This window comes from Struthio camelus, chromosome 26 (assembly GCF_040807025.1).
Source record: "Struthio camelus isolate bStrCam1 chromosome 26, bStrCam1.hap1, whole genome shotgun sequence".
Taxonomy (NCBI): domain Eukaryota; kingdom Metazoa; phylum Chordata; class Aves; order Struthioniformes; family Struthionidae; genus Struthio; species Struthio camelus.
The window spans coordinates 4,879,928-4,899,647 of NC_090967.1; the positions used below are offsets into that span (position 1 = coordinate 4,879,928).

At 46.2% G+C, this 19,720-nt stretch overlaps 1 protein-coding gene across 13 annotated transcripts in view; it reads right to left on the reverse strand.

Moving 5' to 3' along the window:
• Positions 1 to 19,720, reverse strand: part of PTPRS (protein tyrosine phosphatase receptor type S) — a 151,081-nt gene that overhangs the window by 66,187 nt on the left and 65,174 nt on the right. For all 13 annotated transcript variants that reach the window (XM_068919540.1, XM_068919542.1, XM_068919537.1 and 10 more), the window contains exons 3-5: positions 15,507 to 15,652; positions 14,372 to 14,513; positions 5,941 to 6,129 (exon numbers count right to left, since the gene is read on the reverse strand). In XM_068919540.1, the coding sequence (XP_068775641.1) occupies positions 5,941 to 6,129; positions 14,372 to 14,513; positions 15,507 to 15,652 (477 nt within the window). The remainder of the gene's footprint in view (positions 1 to 5,940; positions 6,130 to 14,371; positions 14,514 to 15,506; positions 15,653 to 19,720) is intronic.

The window sequence follows — 19,720 nt, forward strand, 5'->3', positions numbered from 1 at the left end:
GAGGTGAAGCAGCTTGCCCAAGGTCCTAAAGGGAAGTCTGCGGCAGAGGCAAGAACAGCAATCGAGGCCGTCTGCGTGCCAATCTTCTGCCTGAGCCACAAGACAATCCCTTTCCTCCTTATCCTTCAGCCCTGCTCATCCCTCTTGTGCTGCGGTTCAATGCTCCATTTTCAGGATAGAAGGTAAAAATTTGCAGATACTGATTACGGCTCACCTTTATTTTTTGAAGGAGACGAGGGAAAAGAGGAGTTATAGTGTTAGGATATTAGATTCTAGTTATATTCAACTTCTAGTTAAGAGGTTAGGTTATTTGCTAGAGAAAAGTTAGCATCTAGTTAGGGTTAGGAACTAGCTAAGGTTAATAAAGCAGGCTGGTTAGCTATCAGGACAGAGGCTGGAGAGAGAGCGCGTGAAAGAGAAAGAGGTGGGAGGAGCACGTACTCAGGTGGATCTCCACACAGGAGACGGCAGGAAGGTTTTAAAAAGCGAGAGAGAGAGAGAGACAAAGCAGCAGAGGGTTATAGATCAATTCAGTGGAAATAAAAACAGCCTCCAATACATCCTTCTGTCTCAAAACCAGAGCGAAAATCTGCCATCTGTGGCACAAATCTGGAACAAGGCTAATGGGAAGAGGGTAGAGGAGGGGAAGAGACCCCGACATCACCCGCTGCTCTAAAGCTGCTTTGGCCTCGGCTAAGCCTGGCCATTCCTGTAAAGGCTCGCTCTAATTGACAGGAGAAACAAACTCAAAGTGAGAGCTATGTAAGCATGGAAGATACGATAGCAGCCATTGCCTTCTTGTGTTAGCATAGTTTAGTCAGTCCCTGTTCCCTCTAAACATCAGCGTTGCCCCTGGAAACGGGTTGACAGCACTTCTAGTGCTCCTGGGAGCAAGATAAGCCAAGCAATGCCACCCTGGTCTTTCCAGTTCTAACTCCGGCACATGGGACATTCAGGCGAGGAGCAGAAGGTGCCTTGCAACATGGTCCATACCAGGGAGGGAGAGGACAGAATTTGAATCAAAATGAGATCAAGCAACTTGAAAGGCAAGAAGAGTAGTTTGAAAGGTGGCAGGGACACAGATGGTAGATTTTCACTATTGGAGTTTCACATCTAACGAGCTTCATGTTCAATTTAGGCAGCAGGGTGGTGCTAGGAGAGGACCTGAAACAAATTAATCTACTCTGAAGTACTCTGATAAGTCCTCTAAGATTTCATACGAACTGTTGGGGAGGCATCTATGTTCAATAGCTGGCTTGCCTGATGTCCTAACAGTTCATGCGCAAACGCATGAGGTGCACCACTGTCCAGGGCAGAAACAGATAACCAGCTCTGCAGGAAAACTAAAGCAGCAAGGGTTCAACCTAGATGTTGATCTTTCAAGTGAAAATCTGGGTTTAAAATGCCACATGCAAACTATTCATATTACCTTCCACAGAAATCTGGGAAGAGGAAATCTGCCTATTTAGGGCAAACTTCAAAGCTGCATGAGCCCAGATGGCCAGCCTCAAATTCAGCAGCAGAGGCAAAGGCAGCTGACCCCATAAAGCACTTGCCTCCGCATTATAAAGGCCCAAGACGGTGCCAGGCTGAAAACCATGTGCAGGTGTCCCCCTCTGCCACAGAAGATGGGATCTGCTTTTCCAGCATCCCCTCCTCTGACTCTTCTCACACAGCAAGCTGCCTACAGATCCTCCAAGCCTTGAAAACAAGGAGAGGAGGAAAGACACCATTGCCATGGCAATGACAGAAAACACATCCCCACCTTCTGTCAGGCCACGTGTGAGAACATGTGTGTGCACTGCTCCTCTCCTGAGGGCTGGAGAGAGCTTTCTATTCCAAACAAGCAAGCAATCATCAAGGGTCTTCCGCAATTTTAAAATGCTGAATCCTGGCTGACAGCTGCAATTGCTACATCTCTAATAACAAAAAGGGACTTGGCACAAGGAGGAAATGTGACGCGAGTTCTGCAGACAGGCTCCTGGTTTCCCAAGGGACAGAGATGAACTGGGGGCGGGGGTGGGGGGACGGACTTCTCCTCTTCTCAGCCCTTTCCAAAAGCCAATGCCCTGTGATTTACAGCTGCAATTTGAAAACGCTGCACCCCCACCTCTCCCTTCAGAAAACGCCAATAACTCTGTTAGATGTGAAACTCCAAGACCTCCTGCAGGTGTGAACACAATTATCACAGTTCCAGGGTACAAGCTATTGTGTAATTGGGGAATTCCAGGACAACTGTTGCTAAGTTACAGAAGAAATCTATCCAATGTTAGGAGGTTAATATTTAGCTGTTATCTTTTTATATAGATATATTAATTAGGATGTTTATTATTATTTTTGTAGCCTGCAATACCCCTGCGGAAGTTCATTAAGAGGGCAGAATATCCTTACTGAAAGAGTTAGTAGAAGAAATGCATAGCATGCCTCTCAAAAAGCTGTTACGAAGGAATTAGTTTAAAGGGCAAGGGTTACAAATCCGGACACTAGCAGGTTTGGGGTTTTTGTTTTGTTCTGTTTTTAAATTGAACAAACTTACCAAAGGTCTCTGTGTTTTAAAATAGTGAAAAAGAAGAAAAAAGAAAAAATTAACTTTGTTATAACCAGTCATTTAGAAAGCAGAAGACGACACACAAGACACACAAGGTTTTAGTGTTTCTGTTACGTAAGAAGTTGGCTGCACGCTGCCTCTCCTTATCCCCCCTAGGTGGCATGGGTGAGCAAAGGACGTTGGCTTCTACTTGACATGTCCTGAGACAACTTGTGTCAGAGCAAAGCAGAAATACCCATTTCTCTTCCACCAGCAAGACCACTTAAACTCTCAGACAACCTGGGTCTCTAAGGCTGAGATGTGCATAGGAGTCTAAGGAAGGTAGGGGCCTAGAACAGAGGTTCTCCCCATTCTCCTTTGACTCACAACTCAGCTTTTCATTCAGTCAAAACCCTCAAGTGTTAAAAGACTTCCAGTTGCTTGAAAAATGTATTTGGAGATGGAGAGGAGGAGAAGAAGAAACACTGGATAGAGAAACGCCTCTATGGTTAATGTCAGATCACTTCATGATGTAACTGTAATGACCATCCTCTCGGAGGTCCCTTTATATTGCCAGTGAAACATCCATCAAGCTGTTTTAGTATAAACGAGAGGCAAATCTGGACATGGCTACCCAATTTTGAAGAGCCCCATGTATATGACATTTCACTTTTACCATGTAATGAGCTAATTTGCATGTTTGCCACTAACACATCAGTATAAACTCAGTCCTAAACATCCTCCATAATAAAGCAGCATGGATTCTGCCCTGATGACTTCACCTCCATGGCAGAATTTGGGCAACTGTCCTGTCTTGGCTGCTCTATCAGCCTGCCTCTGTCCCAGTCTCCATCAAGGAACGATGCACAGTCAAGTCTTCACTGCCAAAACAGTTGCTGGCTTCTATGCCAAGTCTGTTAGCACAAAGCACAGAGATGAAGTTGTGATTTAGTACCAGGGTCACTTCTCCTCCCTACACTCCTATTCACAGGATTGTCAAACACCTGTTAGTTGGCTATAACTGTTAATCCCCAAGGAGCTGGCCCGGAGTCATACTGATGACCTGTGGGTGAAAGACACTGAAGCTCATTAGCAGTGTCCTGAAGTATCCAACACCCTAATGTGTGCGACAGCTACACTTCTGGAAGCATAGTTTGTTTTCTGTAAAGATAAACGTGTTAATTTAAGTTCTGACATCAGCAGCACTCACATCATCAGCGCTCAAACAGGTATCACCTTGCATACATTACACTCAAATTACACATATGCACTTGAATCTGCTCTGCCTCAATCTCGAAACAATTGCTTTCCACTGACCAAAATACTAACATCGCACTGAGACCCTGATGTTAACGCGTTTTTCACTTTCTGAGGCCTTTGCATTGGAGAACACACAAGTTTTGAAAGGCCACAAAAGCAGGCACAAACCAGGAAGAGAACTCAGAAGTCCTGACCATCAGTCCTCTGATGTGACCAGGAGTCTGCATTCCCTCTCACAGCAGGGACAGAAGCAACAGGTTTATGCCCTTAAGGACAACAGGGATGCATCGGGCTTTTACCAGTTGACTAATTCAAAGCAGCTGTAAATGAGATTAATTCCGGGCAGGTATCTTCAGATTTATCAGAAGGGCCAAAGGCCTTTACCCTAAGGCTAACCAATTTACTGGAATGAAAATGCAGCACTCAAGTGTCTTTAAGGAAAACACCAGAACAAGACCAGTTAAGGAGTATAAAGGCATTCTATCAGATGATAAGTATATTAAAAATAATCTGCCTGTGTATTACTCACACTTCAGATCATGGTCACAGAGTGTGATCTAATTCCAGTTTACCTCTCATTATTTATGCCGAGTGATTTTTTTTTATTTGCATTTGACTCAGCTTTCACCATAAAAAAGGCAGGTCAGTCTCATCTGTATTTGTGGGATTCAACAATATATTCAAATGCAGACAAAGCAGTTTAAGTATCTGCTTTTAAGTTTGCTTTGCTGAATAAGGATGCATTTGTGCAGGTATATAAAAGCTACACTGAACTGGGACTAAAGTGAATCTTTATCACGGGTGGCCCACAGAACTAAAAATTTTTACAGAGACCCTTCATCAAATATGGCAAGAGAAAAATCAGGCGGTTATGTTCTCTGATGTTCACATCCTGCATTGCAAGACTCAGAACTGATTATTTTAGAGACAGTGAAGGTCTGGGTAGAAGTAGCTGGCTATTACCTGACTGGCTGACTTGTAAAATGTCAGATACCCACAGAGCAACTCCAGTTGCTACACTGAAGCCTCTGCGCTCCCTTTGCCTACAACAATGCCATTCCCTTGCCAAAAAAAAAACTCTCTCTTAAAAATGCTCCATCTTGACCAAAGGAACGTTCTGAGTAGTTGAAGCAACTCTAGCACTTGCTAAGCCTAACCACACACATACTGTTCTCTAGGCTGGGTCAAAGCAGTCAGTCCAAGCAGTACTTAAAAGGATTACTTTTTGGTTTAGTTTTTGTAAGATGTTAAAGATTCCCAAGGTTGCTTCATATCTGCAGTTATCAGAGAGAAACTAGAGGCTTTTCAGGCTCCTCTAGAAATGGAGGTGCTTTATCAGTAGCGTTCAAAGATAAATACATCTGTGTCCTCCTTGCACACCCAAACACGCACTCACACTGTGAACTGGGAGATTCAACAAGTATACAAATAGTTCCTGAAATGCGAATATTAAGAGATGTCACATTGACAAACACACACAAAAACCAACAAACAAACAAAAAAAACCAAACAAACGAGACAGATGGACAAGCAGATGGGGAAAGACAAGAACTGACAAGAGCCACAGAGCTGGGGTACATCTGTTCATGGAGATCCACTCCATGTGCACTGACACTGAGTACTGAGGGTTCACTTGCAAATGCTCTTAACTGCTCTCCGGCGATGACTGCAGGGACTTGATGCCAGAAAGATCCTGCAAGAGCTGTTCTTCAACCTCAGCATTCAGGGGCTCAGGCTACACCTGCAGACTCCATTCTGGGTGCATGTGGTCTAAAATGCCATGTTTGTTGTAGTAGTCTCTCTTTCTTCCTTACTCAGTTTTCGGTTCAAGGAAGAATCACTCCGCCCCCTTCTGATTCCCAATTTGCCCTGAGCTGGAAGAGCGCCGTTAGCCAGGACAGTGGACTAGATACAGTCCTCCTAGATGGGAACTAGCTTCCCTGCTGACTATGTTTTCTGTTACTTTAACTAGGCAGCAGGGAAGGTCAGGAAGATGGGATGGAAGGGAAAATACTCCAGCCGCTCCTTAGGTAGGAATAGGAGTCCCAGAAACGAAGAAAAGGTAATGCCCCAATCCACTCCAGCGGGGCCCATATCCGTCAGCAGCCTTCTCTGTTTCAGAAACCTCTGAGCATTCTCTTTAAGAACCTTACCTGATCTCAGCTGTTTTATTCTCCCATTGCTAGCGCTGGGGTCGACAGGCAGGAAATCTTTAAACCAGGTGATCTCTGGGTCTGGGTTCCCACTGGCTGCACAGAGCATTGTGGCCGTTCGTGTCCGCTCCACCACTTTCAGCTGGGGCCCCATATCAATGTTTGGGAAGCCGGGAGGTAACTGATCCTCTAGTGATAGAGAAAAAAATGAAGAGTGGTTAAACACATATTAGGGTTCAGAGAAGCTAAAGTTTAGTGGAATACACTGAAGGCGGCATCAAGTAGACTTGCTGTCCAGGACTCTGCGCAGTGCAATTGAAAAAAAGGCTACTGTGAATGGTCCACAGGTGGCCTGTGAAAATACATTAAACAGCCCAATTTACCGGCCCGTGCTTTTTGTGTGACTACTCCAGTGTCCCTCAAGAAAATTCTACAGTTAAACGCAACCCGTTAGTCCAAAAACTTTTGGGCAAGGGAACAGTCATCTCAAAGTTTCTCCAGATCTTGCATTGAATCCCTCTGCTAGTTAAGTGACTTGTGCTTACTTGGTTCTAAAGCAGAAGCTGTGCACGCATACGGCAAAGATCCCTGCACTGCAGAGTACAGTCTACACAGGTCACATTAGAAAGGAACAATTCCTCTTCCCCCTCCAAACCCCACAATATGGAAACAAACCACACAAGAGAAATAATGAGAGTGACTACGTGAAAAGGCTTGTCAAATAGACAGTGGAAACTCGGAGAGAAAGGAGAGGAAAATATCATCCAGCTGTAGTTACCAGAGGGGACACACATAACAACAATAAGCCAAGCGCTGTCAGACAGGGTGTGATTTTTAGATTTATTAACTCAGAGTGCTGCTGCCCTAGAAGAAGAGGGATGTGGCGTCAGCACCTAAGAGACAGCTCAACAGAGCTTCCTGCTTCCTCTCAATCCTGCCTTTGCCTTCACTAATGAGGGCAAGGAGGGCAATCCTAACTGATGTCGACTAATTTGTGATAACTAATATAAAATCCCAGTGCTTCCCCCATAATCTTTGTCACAATCTCCCAACTCATGTGGAAGAGAGCTGTCTTGTGCTGGCTGATACAGCTCAGGAACATGCCATGTTTTCCTACAAGATCCATCTCTGGGGGAGGGCCGGTTAGAAGGAAGATGCAGGCACCATGGAGAGAGTTCATAGGGATTCTCTGTCATTTCAAATGACGTGTGTTGAGGAACCACAGGGTCAGGAAATCAATGCCATCAAATCCATCCCAAAAGTGGGTAAGGGAACAGAAGGAGAATAACGCAAAGGGTTTTAGAAAGGTGAGATTTTTCAAAAAGCGACATGGACCTTAGTCAATCCCCCACTGAAACCAATGGGAGCTCTCACAGTGGCTGCAGAGAAGGGCTGGAAACCCCTGCTTTGGTGCTCAGCTTGGGAAACCTCCTTGCCAACTGCAAACATAACAAGAGCTCATTTTGCGCTATTGGCACACTGTGTATCAGAAGTAACGGTGCCAAGCCACATACAGCTGAACCCAGGGACAGTGGAACAAAAGGGGAAGCTGGCGGCTTCGCTTTGGTGGTGCTGAGGACAGTGGGCGCCTTTTCCGTTAACAGCAAGGCAGGCTGAATTGCTGGTCTATAAAGAGCTCCAAACACATGTGATTTGGGTAAGAGTTATTCCACACACTGCTGTGCCTCATGACTAAACTTCTGAAAACCTGTGAAGATCATCAGGGCAGAGCCAAAGGTTGTGCAGCGCTCTGAATTACCCTAGGCCAAGAAAATCTTGTCTAATACCGTTATTAGCAGTGCAATAGCTACAGCAGGGAAGAAAAGGGTTTAAATGCCTCGATTGTGCGTTTGAAAATGTGCGTTGTTTCCTTTCTCTGACCATCTACGGAGAGTTATAAAGGATCTATTGTGACTCACTGGAGAGTGAAATATATTAACCACACCTCTCTCCATATATCAAAGGAATCTGTTCATAAACAAAAACACATACCATTTTATAACGGCTAACGTAATACATATCCCCTAGTATGGACGACTCACAGTAGGTAGTATAAAGGGGTAGTCATTTTAGTGCATTTTAGGCGTCTCTAAACCAGGGAATTACATTCTAAATAGAGACACAGACATCTTTAACTATGGACTGAACCAAACCTTTGAGTTCTCAGCTCACCAGGCTGTGCCTGGGCATTGCAGGAGTCTCCAAAGAGCATGTGCTCTTGCAGATCACGTGTGCTGCAGCACCCCAGCCCTCCCAGGACTGAGCTCAGGACGGAGGGACTCTGGGAATTGCTTTGCCTTTGCACAGCTTTCAGCCAGGCTTTTAAAGTCTTCTCTTCCCTTCTCCTATTTAACCAGGCGGTGGTGTGTTGTTAAGGAGCCGCGGAGCCGCTGCCGCATTGGCTGCAGATGACATCATTATTGATTACTGCTTTTATCCTGCTCCCTGGTGATGCTGCTCCACCTGGCTCAGACCCGGGTCCAATAATTTCATGAACCAATTAATCCGCAGAGAGAATAGCCCTCTTGACTGGCAGGGTGTGTGTGCGTGCACATGCGTGTGTGTTGGGGGAGGCCTGGTACAACTATTATTACTGAGTGTTTCTAATTAAACAAAAATGTTAATCTTGCAGCACATTCTGCAGAATTCCTCTGAGTTTAATTAAAACAACTGTGACTAGAGGCGTGATCAGATTTGAGGATCAGATCAGCAGAGGAAGCATCTCTGAACATCCCATATTCCACTGATTCAAGTGCTCAGGTTTCGTTCCTGCCAGGAAAGTGAAACTGCCTTCATCCCCTAACAATTGGATTCCCTGTAATAATGCAATTACAGTCTCAACCCAATCCTCACAAGACATGCACGCACATGCCCTACCCCCCCCCCTCAATCCCCAAACAACAGCCCAAGCCTGTTACCAAATAAATAAATAAGGAATGGTTTGGATTGTGAATTCTCTTTCTAGAAGCAGCGCAGGCAACTGCGAGAAGACCGACCCGAGATGCAAGCTGAAGCAGCTTGGAGGGCACATCTGGGCAGCTGCTTGCCACTGAGAATCTTGCCGTCTTATGCAGGCAAATATTTTCACGTGTTGCACTTGCCATAGGAATAGATTCTCCCAAACACCTTGTTCAAACCTGCTCTTGGACTATTTTAAAGGCCACTCCTGAGAAAACGCTGATGAATTACCCTCAAGGCCGCTGAACAAAGTATGGTAAGAAAGAGTGCAGGAAGAGGGAAGGAGGGAGGAAAGGAGAGAAGAGCACTTCAGCACTCATTTAATAATAAACTCTACTGAAGGACATGCTCTGTGTTGAGGGCGCACCATGAACCAACGTGGGCGCATGTGCTCACATGCGCATGGTCACATGAATAAAGCAGGGACAGTCGCTGTCTCCTTGTCACTCTAGAAGGTGGCAGTTCTGTGTTTAGATAATTAGCTTCGCTGGAAATGAGGATGATGAAGAAAGATAAAGTGGGTGTTGCTGCTGCTCTTTTTCCTGCAGGGTGCGCTCAGTTGTTTAATAATTTAGAGGAGGAGGAGGGTGGGAGCATGTACAGACGCGCTATGTATTGCATGCAAACAGCTACAATAAGGATGTTGTTGAAGAGAAGAGGAGGAATCTTATGCCCTTCTCTGGAGACATGCAGCCCAGCTCATGGACGCTGGCTGGTCTCTAAGCAGTCAGCTATCCCCACTTCAAGGTGGAGCAACCAAGAACGAAGAGATGAAGTAACTTGAGTAACACTAGTTTTAAGCAGAATCAGGATCAAAATTCTACACTCCTGAATCTCATTCTTGCACTTTTCATATGCGTTTATGACCACCACAGCTGACCCTGTCCCAACAAGTATCTCTGCATTATACACCTTGCAAAATTACATAAGCAAGTTCTTTCCATCAATATATATGTACCTATGTCTTAGTTAACTGTAATTACACTTTCCAAGACAATTTAAATACACGCCAGGAATTTTAGTAACATGTTCTGCCTTTTGATTCCATTTACTTCGATCTGAGAATTTTGCTATGAAAATATCTAAATAGCCTAGCAATGTTATTAAAATTTTGCATGGTTATAGACAATAAACACACTCTCGGCAATGTACGTTGGACTTTGTAACTGCGTAGGCAATACACTGCCTTCCAGACACTAACGTACCCCTATGCACACTCCTTATAAAGGCATCTGAGCTAAAGTTGCTCTGATATTACTCATCAACTACAAAACTAATTTGCTTTCAACTTGGCTTGATTTTCAGGTCATTACAAGAACAGCAAAACAAGACAAGTTTGAAGAAAGTGTGCCAAGAGTTTTTCAAGTGGATAAGGTAACATTTCAGAAGGGCCAGCTCCTCTTAAGGGCGTGCTCTTGTGGGACTTGACACTTTCTACTGAGCCTCTAGAACTGATTTGTGTTTACTTTTTGTTAATCTAAAGCCAACAATCACAAAAAACGACAAAACCCATAGACTTTGCTAGAACTTTGCTAGAACCTGCCCACACCAGATGTCCCCTTTGAATAGGAAACGTACGAGAAAAATCTCAGGCCAGAACTGTTAGAGAAATGTATGAATACTTCATAAAAAATAAAAATAAAAAATAAAAAAGCAGCCAACTGGGAATCACATAAAAAGAAGTTCTGAAAGCCTGTCCATAGCAGCCTGAATCATACACTGGTAACAACTACCACAGACCTTACATGTATAACAGCAGCTTTCCTCAATTTTCCAGAGTGCAGTAATTCTCTGGAAAAGATAGCATTGGCCAGTATGCAGTGAGCCGTCGGGGCAGAGTAAATTTTGTTCCATTACATTTAACTGGAGCCAAGCATTGGTTTTAAGGAGATCGACGCGCAATTCATGTACTCACAAAGGGTAACTGCCATGAAACTCCCCCTATCAACCTCAGGAAAGCAAAGAGCTAAGCCCTGCCTGGCCCTTGCTTGAAATCCAGCCTGCTGCCTCCCAGCCGTGGAGGCAATGCAGGCAAAGAGTTGCATCAACGCTCCCCTGCACACTCAGCCCGGCCAGCTGCTTGAGAGCACGGGACAATCCTTGGTGGCGGTTGCATAGCCTGCTCTAGAGAATCTGTGTCTCAGGCTACTAAAGAATGGGAGGGAAAGTATAATCTATATACAAGAAGCAATAATTTAAAAAACATATCTTTCCTGGGAGCGTGGAGCTTAGCGAAACTGTACCACCTGGGAGTTGGGGTGCCTATGCCAACTAGCTTCCTTTCTGCCCAAGCTGTAATGAAAAACTACAGCAGCTGGAGTCAACAATAACTGGAAAATGCCTCCCAAAAACACTTCCTTTCCTTTTCTTTGGACTCTGCAAGAATCAGATTTGCAGGCACTATGTCTAGCCAGCTGTGGAAAGAACAGCAAGTCTCAAGAGCTCTATCAAAACTCGGATCCCTTGAGAAATGGAGCAGGACAAACAAGCCAGCAGAGCCGATGTTAAGAGACTGTGTATAAGTTGAATGGTTTCCATCACAAGCTTTGCTTCTCAGAAGCTTGGTCCCAAAGGTTTCCTCTCCTGCAGCTTCCTGTTTTTAAGTGGATGCATGTGGATTTCTATCAGGGTCTGATCCAGGAGTAGTCATGTGCATAAGCAAAAAAGGTTGTACTCCCAGTCCCTGTAGCAGCTGCATCTAGTAGGGAAGAAGGTTTTCTCTTCCGTTCTTCAGACCGTCTGCGCTGGTGTTGAGGAAATCCCATAACTTTCATACATGTGTATAGCATGAAGGTGCACACATGTATTTCTAACTGTGATTACAACAACACGGTCAACAGGCTGCAGAACTACTACCAACCCCATCCTGCACGGTTTGTAACAGCTGGGGCCCAGGTTTCCATACTCCACAGCATGCCAGGGTAACAGCTTCTGCAAACGACAGCTCACATTCATCTCCAAGCCATGGAGTAGCTCCCATCTTTATGTTAAGCACTAGTTCTGAAAGCGAGAGAAGACAGACAGAAAGGAGGAGGAAGAGGCATTGCGAGAAAAGATAGAGAAAAGACAAACAGGAGAGTGGGTGAAAGCAGAAGAGGGGAGGAAAAAGAGAGGAATAGATGCCAGCAGGCTAACTTTGTCACTGGGGAGGTTAGTGGATTTGTGCTTTGTCCTTTTAACTCTCCCAGCACTTAACAATGGGGATAAAGAGGAGACTATCTCTGGCATATGAAAACTAAGGAAACGTCAAGCAAAGAATAACTCTAACTGAGCAGGGAATGTGAGGGTATGCTATAAAAACTACATCCTTGATGCTCTTCAACATCCTGTTTGCCTAGGCCTGCAGCTAATTACTGCTCCTTCCAATTTCATGAACTGGGTATCCTAGCTGCTCTTGCACAGTCAGTTAATAAAGCTACCTAACAAGGTCCTGTTAGGCAAATGGAGCAGGAACTCTTGTGGAAAGCAGCACAGTGCAGGAGCAAAGCACACAGTAATAATGTTCTGGTGGAATCAGCAAAGTGTGTAATTAGCGAAGCAGTGGGGAGACGTAGCTCCTTTTCTGTCACCTGTCTCTCTAGCTGACGTGTGTGGTGCTGAAACCGGAAGAAAGAACTGCAACAAGCCATGTACAAAGAACCTTGGTCCCTAAGGACAGTCACTGAGCACAACTCATCATTTCCCATATATTGCAGTTTGCTTGTTGTGGAGAGTACCTTACAAACGCTGCAAGAATCCACAGGATTTGCTAGGGCAACAGCTGGAGGACAATGTTCTCTCATGCCACTGCTCTGAGGTAGATTCAAGGCATAGAAATTTTGAATATGATCACAGGGCCGTTTCTCCCAAACTGCCACGGCTCTCAACAAATACATGGGTGTAAGATGAAGAACAAGGCTCACAGCCCTCTGGGATAACCACAGTCAGACGCGCTCTTGTCATAAAGCCCTGTTCCAGTCTCTTGACAGAGACATCTCACCACGGTGCTGCTAATATAAGGTTAAATGGCATGCCCAGCAGAAGCAAAGGAGTAGCACAAAGACAAGCGCACCTGCACAAACCTGTCAGGCATGACTGGACCATGGGTCTGCATGCTCAAAGGCAGCCAGTGTCTTGACAGCACAGAGCCTGCCAGGTGGGCAGCAGGAGGAACATTCCTAGCACAAGCGAGGTAAAGGCCTTTGCCATGTGCCCTTTATGTCTGGCCTTTACTTACTGCTGTATGTTAGGAATTTGCACACAAATTTAGCTCTGTACTACTAGGGATGTGCTCACTGTCATTCAAACAAAGGGACTTCAGATGCTCCTGGAGAGAATACTGAAATTGCTGGAGAAAAGGCAACTGGCATGCAGGTAAAGCTACCACTTAGCCTTACGAGGACCACATACTCTGCCAGGAGCACCTGAAGCTGTCACTAGCAATGCTCACTGCAGAGATAACCGCTCCTACGCCAAGTATCGCGATCCAAAAGCCCACTGCGTTCCTACAGCACCTCCTGCTGGTGGCTCCATCAACAGCTAACGCCCTAAAGCTAACTTCACCTTCAGGAGCTCTCAGACAGTTATTCACCACACCCTATGGGCCTTTCTGCCAGGATCACTTGCCTTATGGTTCGAACTGTGAACATCATGCATCTTTTCCCCTAAAGCAAGTCAGTTTTAGCAAGCAGCCTGGCTTAGTTTTTCATGTAGCAGTTTTATAAATCTCGGGGATAACAATAAACATCCAGAGGCATCCACAGCAATAGCATATTGTTCCCTCCCCCACGTCAGGTTCAGGGAGCATATTTCAAACAGATGACATGAAGGAGGAATCCATGTAAACATCCTCTATAGTGTGGACAAGTGAAAAAAAAGAACCAAATGGAGAGAGGAAGTGTTCTTGGAGAGGACGTGGAACAGAGTCTCTCTGGAAAGAGGGGAGGCGCCTAGAAGAAGGGGGAGCATGGGTATCCTGCACAAGGAAAGACGCTGGCATTGCTGTCAACTGCAAGCATGAAAGCCCCTGCAGATACATATCATCTTAGCCTCAGCACATTAAGTAGTTCCTCAACGAAGAATGTTTTCCTCGGTGTCTAGGGAAATGGTGTCACATTTCAGAGGAGGATGATAGAACCTTTCTTGTGCTGCTCATAAACAAACCTGAATTTTTACTTGAAGGGAGGAAAGATCATAGAAACACAGGGTAATTCAGGCTGGAAGGGACTTCAGTCTATCATCCAGTCAAACCTCCTAAAGAGGTCCTGTTTTAGTAAGCAACTTGGCTTAGTTTCTTACACAGCAATTTTATGACTCTCCAGGGTAATAACAGCAAACAGATCTGGCAGGCCAGAACAGACCAAAGAAAAGGGGGACTTTGTGCCTTGGCCATGAGTTGTTTTGTGACAGCCTTCCCTCAGCTGAAGGAAGGAGAAGCTGAAGAGCCCCTTCTCCCCTGTGACACCTACACAAGGCAGACAGGCATGCTCTTTACCTCGGAGGACGGTGAGCTTGGCATGGACGGTGACCTCCCCATGAGGGTTTTGAGCAACACACTCGTAAATGTTCTCATCCCGGGGAGTCCGGAGGGGCTGGATCCTCAAAACAGCACCTGCACTTTCATCAAATTCAATTGTCTGAAGGATAAAGGGAGACATAGACATAGTAAGCATCCTTGGGGTACAAGCAGGTGGTTCATCCCTGCTTCTATAGGATGCACCAGCACATACACAAACATGCATGCTCACAAACTCACTCCTGCAGCTGCCCCAAAATCCCCTAAACATAACCAGCATGGCCAACTCTTCTCTGTCTCTCTCTCTTCATTGACCTCCAAGTGCCAGAAAACTGTCCCACATGAAACTCTCTTCCCCATCCTACCAAAGCTGCTATGTACACCTCAAATGCTCTGAAGCAATGAGCAAGGTCGAGGGGGGGGCGTGGGCTGGGTGTTCAGGGAATAATTGTGGAGAAGGAGGGGAACATGGACCAAGGGAAAACGACATAAAAATGACGCACCCCTGCCTCAGCCCACCATCTGCCTGGGCAGCTGACGCCACAACGCTCCTCTCAGCACACAGCTGCCTGGCAAGGCAGAGTCCCACAACGAATTCCACAGGATGACCTCCTAGTCCTTGTTCTTCCACTCTCACTTCTATCTAAACAATACCAATGGCTTGGGTTTGGCTGCCAATACAGTTACAGACGTTGTAATACAGTTACAGACATTGTAATGTTCACTTCAGGCTGTCCCAGGGTTAAAATAACGAGACATGGATGGGTATGAAAGGTGCATTTACAGAGCTGAAAAAGCACCAGCTTAGGTGAGGTTTCTAGGGGAAGGAAAAAGGCAGCTTTATATTATATCCCAGGAGGGGGAAAAAAACACCACCACAAAACAAGAAACTCCAAAAATGTAAGTGGGCCAAGTTCTCTTTTGCTTTGGAACAATCCCAGCTGCTGACATGGCCAAGAGCTTGCATCTCAATCCTTCTGCAGCTAAAATGCCTCCCCTTCCAAGCCTCCCTTTATTATCGCGTCTCAGAATGGCCAAAGAACAGCACTAGCTGCTTTATGTTCATCTCTCTCTTTATACTTATGCACGCGCAGATTTCTAGGACACCTCTTACCTCAAACCTCTGGGAGTTCACTTTCTTCCCTTTCTTGTTCCAGGTGACCCGTGGCTTCGGGTCTCCAGTCGCTTGGCATACAAAGGAGGCCACCCCTCCCGACACACCAATTTGGTCCACGGGTTTTTTAATGAACACAGGGGGACCTTTAAAAAAAAGAAATATCATTATGGACACAAGGAAAGACTAACTCTAATAAATACTGGTTGTAATTAATAGCAGCACTATCACTGCTATTCTCTAATGAACCCAGATAAAATTAAACCTCTTAGCTCATTTGGAAAGAACAGTCTTTACCTCCATTTTACTTATGAAGAAGCGAAAGCACAAAATACTAAGGGCCTGATCCTACAATCAGATGTAAGTGAGGTGATGCTGCAAAGCCCCTCTGACTTCTGAAGAGTGGACTTCGGGACTGTTTTGCACAGGGGAAATTGCCCATGCAATCCAATCTAAGGATCAACACCAAAAGTCCCTGGTAGAGCTGGAAACAACATCTAGACATGCTGAACTGCAATCCCCAGATCCTATCAGATGAGCAAATCACCACAGAATGGGCAAGATTTATAGGAAGGCACCCAAGGCAAGGGGAAAAGGTGGGAGCACCATGAAATAAATGAGGCAGGAAAGTGGCACATAGGGATCTTGAAGATGATAGTGTGAAACAGGCTGATGTGAGTGGCTTTGGGATGTGAAGCATCCTTGGCTGTAGTAGCTCTATTTTCATCTGTAAACCTTCTCCCTGCCCCTCCCTGATACATTTACACCATGACAGGCATGCCATCTTTTGGAAGAGGCAAGCTGATGGGAGGCAGCACAACAAACCAAAGTCGTCATCATTTTAAAATAAACCACTTGTCAAGACCAAGAGCATGGTAGCCAAGTCTGCAGTCTGTTCCTGCAGTTTCCCATTCCCATCATGAGACATCTGAGAAAAACAAGAAATTCATACTGCTAAGGGAAGAAGCCAAAAGCTCCTCAAACCCCTCTCATCACCAGCTGCTCAAAGGTGCAGTGAGGCCTGAACAAACACACTCACAGCCTGGGGCTGCATTTTAACCAGCCTGGGCCCAAGGGCCCAACGCTTGAGCTTGCAGCACGCCCGCCACCAACTACCATCCAGGTCTGATGGCCTTCAAGAGCACACCTGCAGGGAGGGGAGAGGATGCTGGCATGGGCGTTGTGGCCAACGAAGGCTTCAGGGGCCTTCTGATGGGAGGAAGACAAGGACAGGAGCGTCTGTGCAGAGCCCCCACCTCTTCTACCCGCAGGGAATACTTCCTTCCATGCACTAACCTATTTTCCCTCACAGTTTCCTCTCATCTAGTTAGCTTAAAATTTATTGAAATATTTAAATCACAAGGCCACAGCTGTGTTCAAATAAAATCACTCAGATCATAAAGTTGCCGTCTGTTATTCTTGAGGAAAGTAGACCACATGACTGTGAAATGTGTATATTTATATGTACATATTCAGAGTCTATAAAACAAGATGCAAACTGCCTACCAAAGAGCTTCAGAAGAGGGCAAATGGTAGCTACAGAAAAGTCTTCAGGGTCTTTTGGGGGTCAAAAGACAAAAGGAAGCATTCCCTCCTCCTTGCCTGGTGCGGCCAGCAGTACATAAATAAAAGCCACTGAGCAAGCTCATGTGATGCAATCAAGCATTTGTTTCCATGCTGGAGGTAAATACAATTTGCTGGAGCTGTTTATGTCCCACTGAATGCTGTGTGTACAAAGCATTAGATTTATAAATATCTAAATCTATATTTAGAGGTCAGAGTCTTCTTTGCAATGTTACAGCTAAAGGTTACCAAGCAAGTACCTCTGGAGGCCCTGGCAGTGGGGAAATCTGCCTTCCACCTGAGCAAGACAAAACCAACACTTTGCTTCAGGCTAAAATATAAATGCTCACCCTGCCTGCAGCCTCACTTCTAGCCTCTCTTCTCCTGTGTTCAAAACCTGAAGAGTTTGTAGAGGTCAGTTCTGAAGGTACAGCCAAAAATGTCCAGGCCTTTTTAAGAATAACCTATTGATATAAGTTCATATCCTAAAACGAAAGCCCCTAATATTCCTTAATTTCACATACGTATTTAAATGGGTGCAAGCAGCGTGATTAGAGCACAACTCAGGAAAAAATAAATAGTATTTCTGGCCTAGAGAAAGGGATAGCGCTCTAAAAATTAGAGAACGGACAGGAGTCATAGCTCAACAGCCCTTGCTAGGACCTCCATTGACTTAGCATGTGATCACAAGTAAGCTGACTTCCTCTGTGAACACGGCTATCCCTGAGCTCATTGCAATGCTGAACTGCCTGCAATAAAGTCACTTTTGAAGAGTGAAAGACAAACAAAGGAAACCAAAAATCCCTCTCAGACAATCCGTTAGATTTTCCTGCTCACTAGGAAAAAAGATGAGAATCAAAGCTAGAATTATTGTTTTTGAAATCACCCAAGTTTCTGAGCTCCAGACTTTAATCCCTCACCCCCACCCCCAGTAAAACACCCCTTGCCCTCTCCACGTATGCATCCCGTAGTCACCGCGGCACTTGTCACTGCAGCCCACGCCACTCGCAGAGCAGCCCTCTCCCCCCGGGAAAGAGAAAGCCAGCGCTATCACAGGCAAGGTGGCGATGACATAAAGCTGAAACACATTCCTGTGTGCTGTGTAGGACTGGCGCAGCGCCGCCTCGCCAGGTCTGGCGCGCGGAGCGACACGCCGCGAGGATTCCTGCCTCGGCTCTGCAAAGCGCCTTGGAAGCCTCCGAAAGCAGGAGGAAGATGCCACGCAACAGCCAAACACCGCGAGCATCCTCGGAGGGGCTTATGCCAAGGCTGCAGGGCTCTCCATTTAAAATAAATAAATAGAAACCATTCAGACAGGCGTATTCCAGATGACATGCACAAAATTCAGCGATTTCTATAACACTTCACCAGTCTTCCCTTATGGAGAGCAGAGAACCAACCAGTCTTGGAAAGACAGAGTTTGAGCCCAACCTAGGTCTTGCGGTCCCATTTTCTTCTCTTCCTTCTCGGCTTGCCAAGCAGCAGAGCCCAGTTTCTGCAGTATCAAAACAGCAGTGGGAGAAGCTGGAGCTTTCAGGAATTTTCCTACTACGAGAGGTTGCCTGAAGGGTCTGGGTCTCGGGAGAGAGGGCTGCAAAGCCCAAAGGACTGCTGCGTGCCTGTGACTCTTCTCTACAGCTTCATGGAAACCCATGGAGTTTTGAACAGAGCCTTTCCCTGCACCTGGCTGCCACCCACCTCCTACGCCACTTCCCAAAAGCGACATCCAGGGCAACCAACACTTCCCCACCGAATGAGGACCCGCTGCTGCTACACCTCCTTCCTTGATCTCTTCATGTGACACCAAAGCAGAAGAAAGTCCCTCAAGCGCTCATGGATAAAGAAACCATCTCCTTGCTAATGATACACAGACACCAACACGGTGTGAGGAACTTTATAGCAAAGAAGCTTGAAAGATGTAGGAGTGGGGAAAAGGAGGGGACATCTCACCCTTTAAACCCAAATGTCCCTTAGGAACCACTGCCATGGTGAATAGTGAGGGAAGAGCGAGGGAGATAGGCATATGCTGGCCAGCCTGTCCGAAACATGAGAAGCCAAAGACACAGAATGGGATGGAGACCCCAGAGGTGGTTTGAGGGGTGGGAAAGAAGCAGGAGCACAAAGGGGCTTAACTTATCTGAGTTGACAGCTGAAGGAGAGGGGGAAAAAAAAAGTACAGCTATGGACTTGCACCACAGATCCCTTTCTTCCCACAAGCCTGGTCTCCTGGCAGCCCCTCCTACGGCCAGCGTTCATGGAGACCCAGGGAGGCCAGCGACGCTGCGCAGCATAGCCCTTCCCCACGCCATCCCAGTACGCTCGGAGCCGTGGGCGGGGAGACGCTTCTCCAGGGGCTGAGAGGAAAACTCGCACCGGCTCTGCTAAGCCAGCCGAAGGAAGCACTGGTGGCAGAGAGGGCTGCATAAAAAATGGGGTGGGAAGCGCCAGGCTACTTCCCAGCTAGCCGGGGAGTCTCCCGGCGCAGCCGGCTGGGCCAGACCTCAGTAACAACCTTGCGTGTCTTGGGCAACTCCACCCATGGGGCAGACAGGTGGGGAGGTGACCCATCCGCGCCCTACATGAAGCCACGTTTTCTCCGAACACAGCCTCCTTTCCACATTTACTTCCACGTTTCAGAGAAAGCAGATCAG